Source organism: Eleginops maclovinus, chromosome 12, assembly GCF_036324505.1.
Source record: "Eleginops maclovinus isolate JMC-PN-2008 ecotype Puerto Natales chromosome 12, JC_Emac_rtc_rv5, whole genome shotgun sequence".
Taxonomy (NCBI): domain Eukaryota; kingdom Metazoa; phylum Chordata; class Actinopteri; order Perciformes; family Eleginopidae; genus Eleginops; species Eleginops maclovinus.
The window spans coordinates 3,713,656-3,726,262 of NC_086360.1; the positions used below are offsets into that span (position 1 = coordinate 3,713,656).

At 42.0% G+C, this 12,607-nt stretch overlaps 1 protein-coding gene across 3 annotated transcripts in view; it reads left to right on the forward strand.

Moving 5' to 3' along the window:
• tncb (tenascin Cb) overlaps nt 1–12,607 on the forward strand; it is a 49,834-nt gene that overhangs the window by 25,144 nt on the left and 12,083 nt on the right. Inside the window, exons 9-12 of one of the 3 annotated variants that reach the window (XM_063896687.1) lie at nt 2,138–2,227; nt 3,522–3,785; nt 8,279–8,554; nt 11,765–12,034. In XM_063896687.1, coding sequence (XP_063752757.1) covers nt 2,138–2,227; nt 3,522–3,785; nt 8,279–8,554; nt 11,765–12,034 — 900 coding nt within the window. The remainder of the gene's footprint in view (nt 1–2,137; nt 2,228–3,521; nt 3,786–8,278; nt 8,555–11,764; nt 12,035–12,607) is intronic. The other 2 variants (XM_063896688.1, XM_063896689.1) reach the window with 2 other exon arrangements.

Sequence of the window (12,607 nt, forward strand, 5' to 3'; positions counted from 1 at the left end):
TCAATGTCTGCATTGTTTTAAGCTTGAACAGGATTTTAGGGGCTTCATCAGTGCTTGAAGCTTGCTAAGTTGTCATGGATAAACAGCATATAGAAAATATTCCACAGCTTTATATATCCATACACCTGTAATAACTGTCCTGGTCTAAAGTGGACTGGTTTGTTTTAGCTTTGAGCTGATGGTGTGCCCCCACATGTTGTTGTAGACGTTCATTAATTTGGGTAAAGCCTTGAGAGAAACCTTTTTGGGGGTGGGGTCCTAACAGAAAACATGAAGAATAACAAAAAAGGACATTGTAGTACTAGAAAACACAAGAAAAAAAAGGCAATCAACAATCAAACCGACGACTAAGACAATAACAAACATCAGAAAAAAAGTACGTTTGTATGAAGTAGTCCGGAACACGGACACCATGGCGGCTCTCAGTACAACAATCGACGTGCCAGAATTTAACCCGAAATGTTGAGTACCCCAAAGTTTAATGTCAAAAATAGTATAGGTACCCTTATGTGGTTCAATTTGTATAATTACCATGAGTAGCATAAATTAACATAACTTATCACTATAGCTTAAATGGAGAATATTTTAATCGTGTTCGATTTGGATTCTGAGGGTTATTGAGCATGCTAGATCCATTTCTGTCACCTGTTCTGAATTCAAATACAAATATGGCCAGTCTTTGTTTTGAACGGTCTAAGTTCCGTGGGATGATTTTGATGAATTTTGAGTTTTTGAGGATGCTGGATTAATTGGATCTGATATATAGCTCATGGATTTCAAATAGCTGAAATAACGTAATCTTAGTTATAAAGTGTACTATATTTCTCAACACAATTATCTGAACAATGCAGAACATTTACATTTTCACACAACATATACTATATATATATATATATATATATATATATATATATATATATAGTATATGTTGTGTGAAAATGTAATATATATATATATATATATATATATATATACACTGGATACAAGTGTGCATGTTTCAGAATCCAAGTGATGAGCAGTCACTTTGATCATTGTATATTAGTCCTGAACATTTATGACAGTTCAACTGATAGTCCTGCTGAGCAGAGCGAGCAGTTTTTCATTCTTCCTCTGCTTTCAGTTCACTTTAGCCCGTTACCACCCCGCTTCCAAATGACACAGCTGAAAACCGTCTGTGGGAAAAAAAGATACAGTGTGAAGTGTTTATTCTACTAATTCTTTGGGCAATTGTCGCGCTCCCCTAAAATTGAAATGGTCAGTGTTATATTCAGCCGGCTCATTTCCTTTGTTTTGTGTCCTGAAATGTTTCCCCTTCTACAAAAGGCTCACTTTATTAGAAAACCCCCAGGGGGGTTTGGCATTCAGACTTTAAATGGAATAACACAGCGGCTTGTTTCCCTCTGAGCCGTGTTTTCATCTATGTGTACGCTGACATTATAAAGCCATGCTTTGAGGCGGATGTGTTTTTTTTTCGGTGTGTTTCTACCCTGTGAGCATGGCAGGATTAGACACCATGAGAAACAAAAAAAAAAAGCTTCCAAAACAGTCTAATAGTGTTTTTGTCTAGCCCAATTCTTTGTCCTTGGGAGGCCCATCCCATGGAAATAAAGCACTGTGTCCATTCAGCCGACGTCCCACTCTGCTCCACACACACCTCAGCACTTCTTTCACACAGTTATTATCTGTAATTGCCTTCACGCTCGTGATTTTATTGATAATGAGTTTCCTGGGCATTAGGTGTAATTTCATGCTGCAAGGCTCTGCGTGTGATGACCTCTGTGGGAGTTAATAAAGGAATTAGAGGCGATCAGGCCGAAAGAGGGCTTCATTGTGGACACCAAAGAGCCTCCAGAGCCTGCTGTATCATAGCAAGTAGCTCCACGACAAGGGCCCTATAGACCCATCAATGATGTTCCACAGTGAGCACAGGCTTACCATGAAATGCAATTAGGCTGCAATCTATTGTGCAACCAAGCCACATGAGAGCGTTTTTGTGTTTGCTATAGGCATTGGAGCCATTAGCCAAAACAGCTGGCCACTTGACTACAGAGCCTCCCCATCGTTCATGCGCTGACACCTCAGAGCAGCGGTACAAACTCAACATGACACTGCTTTTTATTTCTGCCCTGCCATGTAGGCCTGAGACCTGGCACAGAGTATGGGATGGGCGTGACCGCGGTGACGGATGAGCGGGAGAGTCGGCCGACGACCACCAACGCAGTGACTGGTAACACACGAGCACTTCAAACACTAAATGTTTTTTAAGACTTATTTTTATGACTTTGCTATTAAGATAAATACAAACATTCACTTGTCAGAAAGTAATAAAATAAAAACAATAACAAAAACAATACATATTTACAATATATACAGTATGTCTGTCCCTCTATTCGTCTACCTGTCTAAAATTCCACTTTACCTTTCTGTGACTTTTCCTGTCATCTATACATTTACAAAGTTCTAGTATCAATACTTAATTCACGCTGAATAATCTTCCACCTGGTGCGGAAGCATCTTTGCAAGAAGAATTTGTGTCTAACTGCGTCTTTGTATTAACTGCGATCAAGCCTGAAAATGCTGAGTCATCAAGTCACAGTGGAATGTTCAATCAGGTCCCCTATTCTGCTTTTGGGGTTCTCCCTTTCCTGTAGGTTTGTGTGCATGTAAATGGTCCGCAAAGGCTAAAATCCCTGTGTTCCCTCCAGAGGGAGTTTGTCTCCCACACCCCCCTGTCTGACATTAAAGCATGTAAACATGTCACAGTAAAAGCACAAAACACAAATATGAACCAGGAAATGAGCAGAATAGGACCCCTTAAATACGACTTGTCTAAACTCAAAATGTCTCACTATAAAATCATGCATGAAAAGAAAAAGCCTCTGTAAGAGTTTGGAGAATAAATCTGAACCTCACAGTCTGCTGTCTTGATTTCTCTTTCTCTGTTTCAGTGTTGCTGCAGGCTTCACAACTTCTAGTTTAGAACAGACAACCCGTTTTACTTTATTCTTTTTGTTTGTTTCATAATTTCATCAACTGATTTGAAGGTTTTTTTTGCAGTATTTTCAAATAAGCATGCCGAAGCTTATTTTAAGTACGCAGCCTCAGTTCTGCCTTCATGTCCCTTACATTATCTTCTACAGCGAGTATGGAGCTCATTTCATGCCAAAACTTAACAAACAAACAAAACATGTTTTACAAGTGACATATAATTCACTAATAAACACAGTTTGGTTTACAAATACATAACACATATGACACTTTTGGTTTCATTATATTGTTTTTGAACTTGTAGGATATATATGTGTGTTTGGTACTTTAGTTGTAATGCAACTAAAATGCATTAGTTGGTTAATGGTGATTTTTATCAGGTTGTTAGTGAATTAAAGGGCTTTTGTAAAACATGTTTTGTTTGTTCGTTAATTTTAAGCAGGAAATAAGTTCCAATGAAATGTCCTCAGGTAGTTTAATGTTGGAAAGCTGCTCTGTAGCTGAAATCTTTCCTCTGCCCCCCCTCTCATTAGCACTGGATGCTCCCAGGGAACTGGCTGTTGTGGAGGTGACAGAGACCACCATGATGCTGCAGTGGAAACGCCCCCTGGCTAAACTGGACTCCTTCAGATTGGTGTACATATCGGCTGACGGCCACAGGGCGGAGGACGTACTGCCGGGCAGCTCCGAGTCTCACATCCTGAGGGGCCTGACAGCCGGCATGCTGTACACCATCAGCATCATCGCTGAGAGGGGCCGCAGGACCAGTGCGCCCAGCACCATCTCAGCAGCCACAGGTCAGCACCGCAGAAAGTCCTTCCATTGTCTCAAACCCTGACTTAGCGGTAGAGTCTTTACATTAAGGGGGTGTGACTTAAACCTGTCTTATTAACAAGGACGTCTTCAACATCAATTATAGGAAATGTAAAAGGTGAATCAGAAACAGAATTCCTTTATTGGCCGCACAGTGGGGACATGTACAGCATTAAAGCAGAAAGTGGCATAGTAAGTAAAAAAAAAGGCGTACAATAGTAAAGAATAAGCTAACTTAAATAGAGAACAAAACACTCATTAGTAATACCAGATAAAGACAAGTAAGTACACATCCACATGGCTAAAAATGAGGAGCAACAATTTAAAGAGCTAAGAGACCCGGTGACATATTAAGGTTATGAGACATTGTAAAAATGTATGTTTTTCACATAAAGGGGATTATTGCAACATATGGCATGAAAAGTGTCTATATTGCACAATGCAGGATTATTGCACAAGATTGCAACAGTCTGCATTGTGTAAGAATTGGTACAAGGTAGATCAAATATGCAACTGTGCAGTTACAGTCAACAATGTGAAAATACTGATATTTGCACAGTCATCCAAATGCATCACGAACTTGCTAAACTCACTTAGTGTAACACGTTTTAGTTATTTTGTGAGCATGTGTTACTTTTTGAGACAATGCACATTAGTTCCTTCTATATTTACATTGCATAATCTGTTTTGTTAGTATGCAAACTTTCTTAAAGCATTCTCATTATTAAGTTAGGATTTTCTAGTGCAAGCTATTTAGCAGAGCCTTGTTAATAAATGATAATTTCAAAAAGCAGTAGGGAAAAATCTACCCAGATTTCGGACACAGCCTATTTTTATGATCCAAGCAAATCCACAATTTTAAGCGGTTGATCCATCCAAACAAACAAAACTTCAAGTAGTAGCCACATGGATAGTTTCTAAATGCACCCTGAGGTATTTTCTATAAAGAAATAGTCCCCATGAGGACTTGTATGGAAGGGGACACAGAGAGTGAGTGGGTTGGTTCGCCCTGCTCAGTCTTTTTTCAGCATAAAAGCTCTGGTAAAGCTGTCGGTGAGAGGCAGTTAGCATGTACCTGGTAGCGGAAGAACCAGGTGGCTAGATATAGGGTGACCAGATTTGAGGTGGCGAAAAAGAGGACACTTGCGATTGTTGGGGGGGAAGTCTAAGTACAGTAGACTTCTGTGCAAAGCGCCATTCAATTTAAGTACACGCTTAATGGTCCCATGAAAAACTGTGAAAACCGGACGTTTTCATGAATTTATAAAACCCCCCCGGACGCTCCGGACAGGACATAAAAAGAGGACATGTCCGGGCAAAAGAGGACGTCTGGTCACACTCATGAGACAAATCAACTTTACTAAGCTAACTTGATGAAAGTGGTTAAGTTGTGCCCTTTTCCTATATTAGTATGGAGGTTGAGATATTGAGTATGTGAGTCTTTATGTAGCCCTCTGTGAGCTCGCTTGCTGGTAGCGCAGGGTTAAAGAATAACCATAGGTTCATTTTTTTGTCCTTCAGTATTGCAGCCAAACCGAGGCAATGAATTGAGTTCATTGTTAGCTTCTGAATGTAAGTCACTCTGTCTCTACCCCTTACCACCCTAAGGCTCATTTATAGCATGTGGGCTTATTTTTCTTTCCCCCCTGTTTTTTTAAACCAAAACAAGAAAAGACAAATGATGTGATTGTGGCATTTTCCTCGCGCTGCGGTCAGAGCGCTTCCAAACCAAACATTTCACAAGTAAATCCCCCAGTTATGCAACGAGTGCCCATTAAATGCATGGCTCCGGGCACAAATCGATACGGCATGAGGGAAAAGTTGGTGAGCTTCAGAATAAAACTTTCTGTCTTTTGTTGCATTTTCTTGGTTTGCACGCTGCCAAGTAAAGCACACAGACTCCTGTGTGTGTGTGTGTGTGTGTGTGTGTGTGTGTGTGTGTGTGTGTGTGTGTGTGTGTGTGTGTGTGTGTGGGCGTGTGTGTTTGAATGTGCACGTGCATTTGTCCGCTCTTTATGTCCACTTGTCTGTTTGCTCATGTGTGACATATGATTGAGAGACAGAGTGGCTTAAGACTGCGACAGAGTGAAACTGTGTGTGTGTGTGTGTGTGTGTGTGTGTGTGTGTGTGTGTGTGTGTGTGTGTGTGTGTGTGTGTGTGTGTGTGAGAGTGTGTGTAGGGGGGGGGGGGCTGTTGTGGACATGTGAGCAGCCGGCACAGTGTTCATTCATGTGATAATTGCTGGCGTGAGCGCGGCTCCGCCTGGTTTTGTGCTATTTGACCACGATGAACTGTGGCTCCGTCAGATAAAAGGCCACATGCTGTTAGAACATTGTCTCTAAAATCAGCAGCCCTCAAATCCTCAACTGGGCCAATCTGCAGCCTTTATCGTCTCTAGACACGTAACACAAACACTGATCACACTTGTTTTAAAGGAGGGATTGAAGGGGGGGCGGGGGGTTGTCTACTTGTGCCTGACAATATGTGTATGTTTGATCACCAGGGTTGTTCAATGTATCCACCAACACACCTCGTTGAGGGCATTATGATGGGGTGTCTTGCTTCCTGAGACAAAAGAGCTGACACTGGAGTACATAGAGCATGTAAAAAGCAACATGATCCTCCTGCATGCACTGCATGATCTACGAGATTCTCACCTTAAAGACGGATACACTTATTGATGAATGATAGACCAATGCTGTAGCATGATCTCAATGAGTTTGTATCAAATGGCAGATATCAAAATGAAAGGTGATATGTCAAAAGAACATAAGATTTACAAAGAACACACTCTTACATCTGTACGTGACACCCAGGACTGAAACTGGGCTTATACAGTTGCCTCACTGGGGGAAGAAAATGGAAGCCTCAGATTCCTTTAGGTCAGTAAAATCGATATGGATCAAACGTTGTTAGTGCTCACCTACTGGAACTGAAACATTTCATTTACTTGTTTCTTACCAGAAACAGCCATTTTACTGTTAACTGCTTTTAGGTGAAATTACCTTCTACTAAAGAGAAAGTATGTAGCAACATCGTTGAGAGCAACCAGAGGGGTTTGGTGTTTAATCTTATTTTTTAGCACCACAAATAAAATTCCTTTCACTTCCATTTTACTGGGGCAGAAGTCTCCGGCCAACATTGTTTATCCTGAGCTTATTTGACCTCAACAACCTGGTATATATATGTATTATATATGCAGTATATGTGTATATGACTGAGAGACAGAGTGGCTTTCACTCCTATGAAAGTTGCTCAGTGGCTCACGAAGCCAAAATGGCCAGACTCTGCCTGAGCAACAGCCACAATATCTGGCCTAATGAATGGAGAGACAAATTAAGCTTTGAGGACATAATAATTCAAACAAGAGCTATTCCAATGATGGTACTGGGAAGTTGATTCAGCTCTAAAAAAGTATCTGTTGATTTACAGACTTTGCCAATTCAAGTCAATGGGGTAATTTCTTTTTTTGGGCCCAATGACGTCATGGACTGACATGGAAGTTGTAATACCACAGTTTGGACACACAGATGTTAATGAATATAAATTACTGTGAGAAATAATACATTCTAATTTGAAGACACATTTTATATAATTAACGCTTTCCTATATATTCAGTCTTTTCTTTTTTAGGCACTCAAATCACCCATCGTACAGTAAATGCATTTCCGTGTTCATATGAGCTCTTACAAGCCCCCCCCCCCCCGGACAACTGTCTGCTCCACTCAGCCGCCCAGTGAAAAGGGGATAATGGCAACCTTGATGTTTACCTGCACCATCTATCTCCATCTCTTTCTAATCTACTCTCTAAATGCTTGCACTCTCAATGGACTCCATTTACAGGCTGCTGCACGGCACTGCATGCCCCCCCCCCATAGGTTTGAAGTGGACGGCGTACTTCTGCCATAGCGGCGGGGCTACGCTGCACCTTCAAATGTTAATGGCTCATTCATAGCCATTAATGCGTACAAGCTGCATCAGCATGTCTGCTGCTGCTCTCTGTCTTTAAGTCTTCCCACTTATATGGAAATATGGAGGAGATGGCTATAGGCAGCCATTGATAATGAGGCTGTTTTCTCCCCTTGTCCTTTTGTAGTGGAAATAAGGGAATATTTCCACTGTAGACAAAGTGATGGCCATTTTGTTTCTCTCAGAAAAAAAAAACGACTGAAGATATGTGATCATCATTAATGTTGCCCCCCTTTTTTTGCAGCATATACAATATGTCCTTCCTGCAGAGACACTTTCATATGTTTCATAATGTGCATTGTGAAGAAGAATTATGTGTGTTTGTGTGTTGTAAGGTTAGAGCGATATATGGAGCCGATTCCGCATCTTTGAACATTTTAAAACTGCTGTCACATCAGCTGATATTCAGAATGGGCTTTTAAATACCTGTATCGCTCTAACCTCATGCCTTCATCCTGTCTGTCTGTCATAGTACTGTAACTCCATTGATGTGTTTGTCATCACCCAGAGGAGGAGAAGCCTGTGGTTGTCAATGTCACCATCAGCGATGTGTCGTGGGACAGCTTCCTGCTGTCCTGGGCTACTGAGGACAGGAGGTTGGAGGGTTTTCTGATCGAGGTTACCGATGCAGAGACGGGCTCTGAGTGGCAAAACCATACGTTGTCCGCTGATGCTCGCAGCATCGCCATCTCTAGCCTCTCCTCGAGCACCTGGTACAGGGCCAATCTGTACGGGGTGTACAGGGGGGCCCTGTTAGAGCCCGTCTTTGCAGACACCATCACAGGTATCACCGTTGTCAGCTGGGGCCTCACTCTTTCCTCTGCTTCCTTTTCCTCTGCTGCACAGTCAATTAACCCGTGTGGACTTTCTAAGAAATGGTTTCTTGCAGTTGTCGAATGGAGCTGATTAAGCGGCGGTGTGGCTCACTGTCAGTTTTAAATGGACTCTGATGTTCATGGTGTTAGGCGTTGTCAAAATTCCCATGTCCTTTGAAAAACGTCTCTCTTAGTGAGTTAAACCGGTCACTTTTACTCCAAAAAATTCTATGGATTTCAAGAATATTCCTGAAAAGTCAAGTGATCTATCTATATAAGTGGAAGCAAAGAGATGAACAAAGACGGCATATTTTTATGTGATCTCAGAATGTAAAAATGTGTTATTCTTGTCCAAGTAGTGTAGAGTAGTGCACAATGCAAATCCCCCCATCAGCTTTCCATCGTGCACAAATCCCTGCCTTTGATGCAGGGGACCATTGAATGTGTCTCAGCCTGCATGTTGGTTCAAGTCCAGCAGGAAGCAGCACCTGGTGTTAGAGAACAGGCAGAAAAATATCAGAAGGTCAGGGTGCTGTTAAACACAAACGGTGCACTGCTTTCCCCAATCACTGTCATTACCAAGGATAAACAGAGTGTGTGCTGTAAACAGTGAAACCAACATGTGCTCATGATGAGCCTCTTAGAACCTTCACAAATACCATGGAAACACAACAAAATAACCCTATTAAACTATTTAGACTGGACCAGAATGTCTGAAATAACCAGTTTGGGGTTGGTTAATGTCGATCTCTATTTCAACATTATCATTCAGCATTTCACTGATGAGGACCGGTCAAGTGGAAGAAAGATGGGAGGACTGACAGCGGACAAAAAAAGCCTGAGGCGCTTTTGTCACTTTGTGTGAGGCCTCTGTTCTGTATGCATCCCCAGTCGGCTCTTCATTCTCATGTTGGGCTCCGGGCTCCGCTGCTGGGGTGCCAGGGGCTTCTGGGGCCATGGAGAATATGGCATGCGCTCAACATGGCCCATTGTCTGCATGCTAATGGGTGGGGAAACCATCTTAACATTTCTCATTAGCATTACTTAATCCATAAAACATCCCACCTTGAATATGAGTGCTGACTAATGTGATAATGGTATGGTCATCTTCAGTGTGCTGCATGGAAGTCCCGGTCTGAAACAGGAGTAAGCAGCCTTTGATTTGTATACAACAAATGATTGATGGAAGCACAAAGAGATGTGGAGAGCACCCAGAACAAGCTCGACTCAGTTTATTCATATCAGCACAAGCTGCTCTCGTAAAGTTATCAGGCGAGACTGGAAGCAGCTCTGGGCTTCTACTATTCAGCAGGTTAGCTGGCGCCGGCGCAGACCTCTAACAACAGGCTCCTTTTGTGAGCAGGGATTGTGTTCCCTCAGGTCTTGGGGGTGTGGAGGGATATGGGTAGAGGGGTAGAAGTGGTGGGAGGGTGAAATCAGTAGCAAGCTAGCACATGTTAGCCGATGGATGCAGCCCTCCCTCTCTTCCACTGACCAGCTAAAGCTAATGAAGAGTGACAGCTCCTTGGGATTTGTCTGCTCTGCTTCTCATTTCTACTTCTCCTCACAACAAATGCCTCATGCGTTTTCCCTCACGATAAAAAGGGGTTTTCAGGCTAGTTCATGGACCCCTGAGACCCTCGCACTTGGTGTAGTGTTTTAATGAGCACTGGCTGGGCTTTATTGAGGCTTTCCTGAGCCCACTTATATCTGCTTCTATCAGATGGCTCCATCTGTGCTGCTACCGGAAGTTTCTCCAGCTAATTAGCTTCAGGGAGCTTTTTCTCCAGCTGCTAGCCCCCCAGCCTCTCTTCCTACACCGCAAATTATTAGTGCTGTGTGTGACTAACTACCAGCTTTTACAGCACTCACATCTGCATGTTTGAACTGTAGACTGCTGTAGTTCATCTTTATTTCAAAATCCAGCAGAATTGAGAATCTGGTCAAACCAAGGCTGTTCCTTTTTCAAAAAAGTTTAAAAGAATGATGTATTTAAGTGCAATCCATCTATCATAAAATGTGTTGCAGAAGTAAAATCAATCAATGAAATCTAAGGAAACTACTGTAGTAGCAGTGCTCAGCAAATCATCTGAACACAATATTTAAAGGATAGCTTTTCTGTATTTAACTTTCCCTGTTTTTGTTGCGGTATAAAGAAAAAGACAGTAGTTGGTGGCATAAACACACCTTTTAAATAAACTGTGTAAACTTTTTGTGTTATTAGCAACCAACCTAACATGTAAGCGAGTTAGCTACCAGTAAGTTAGCTTTATTTTACATCTTGAATTTCCTAGATATACAGAATGCCAGGGATGAGTGGTTTGATAGTATGAACACACCTTTTAAATAACTTGTGAACTTATTGTTCTGTTAGCAACCAAGCTAACAGGGTAAATACGCGAGTTATAGTAGGTTAGCATCTTGTCAGAGGGGTGTACCTTACATCTAAAATAACTTCAAATGCAGAATGCCAGGGAGGAGTAGTGTGATGGTACTGTATGAAGACATATTGTATACAGTGTAAACTCACTGAACTGTTAGCAACTAAGCTAACAGGGTTAGTCGGTGAGTTAGCCACCAATAACATGTTTTCCGTGAGCTATATTTGACATGTTAGAACTTAAATATGCCAGGGAGGAGTAGTTTAATGATACGAACACCCCTTTTAAATAAACGTTGTGCAATTATTGTTCTATATCCAACTAAGTGAGTTAGCTACCAGTAAGTTAGCATTGTGTCGGTAAGTTTGATGGTATGAACATACCTTTTAAATAAACTGTGTAAACTCTTTTTATTGTTAGCAACTAAGCTAACACGGTATCTTTTTTGGTGGAGGGTAAGGTGGAGTTTGATTTTTTAACAAAAAGTGGCAGCTCTCTGTCAGCATTGTTCCTTTCAAATTTCCTGAAAATAAAGTGTATCTTCTTAATAATCCAGTGGCTTTGATAAGCCAGTGAACTAACAACCTTCACAGTGCGACCTGAAGTTCCTTTGTTTCTTCTGTGTTTTTCACCACATCGCAGTAAAACTCTTTATTTCCTGCCTGACTCTGAGCTTCCATATAACAACGCTGGCATTTACACATAAACTGTTACACATTCTTTGGCTGCCATGTTCCTCAAATGTCAAAGCACTCCTTAGTTTCACAGAGGAGAAACTGACTTCCCCCTGTCACTCAGAGGCAGAGCCAGAGGTGCAGGCTCTCCTAGTGTCCGATGTCGGCCCTGAGAGCCTTAAGCTGGCCTGGATGGCTGAAGAGGACGCCTTCGACACCTTTGTCATAATGGTGAGCCAGGTCCAGCCAGGCCAACCCAGAGAGCTGGTGCTGGGGGATGATGAGCGGAGCACAATCATCACAGATCTCACAGAAGACACCGAGTACGAAATCCAAATCTTTGGACTCATTTTGGGAAGACCCTCCAAATCAGTAATGGAGAGGGTAATAACAGGTACAAGCTGGATGGAAACGATAAATCAGAGCTGAAACTGTGCATCGGTGTTGTCAGCGTGGTCCATGTTAAATGTCGTTGTATCTGGTATGGTAACATTGTGCCTCTTTGTATACTAACCTCGTCACAGCAATCGTCCAAACTGCAATTCAACAAAACACTAAAGGATTGATTTTAGAAATTAATCAGTTTTCATTATGACCAGTGTGTCGGAAGCTTTGTGTTATATTTGGGTTCAAACCCCTTTTTATCCAGTTTTAATTGGCAAATTAGTATCCCATGATGATCTAAATGCTGTGGATGCATACCCATCCTTTAAATAATAAAATTTAAGCATCCCAAACACTAGAGACAAGGCCTTCAGAAGTAAGGACATTTCCTCTGCTCCTTTCATTGTCTCGTCTCTGTCCGCTCGCCCTCCCAAATGTTGTCTTTCACTGCGTCAGGGTCGCTCTTTGTAAGTATGTGTGTGGAGGGGGGGCGGCAGTTGTCTGTGTCAGATAGAAAGGGTGTCTGTGGCTGTGTCCCCTGTCCTCCCTGGGGGAAGGCTTTACTCTTGGGTTGTGTGGCGCA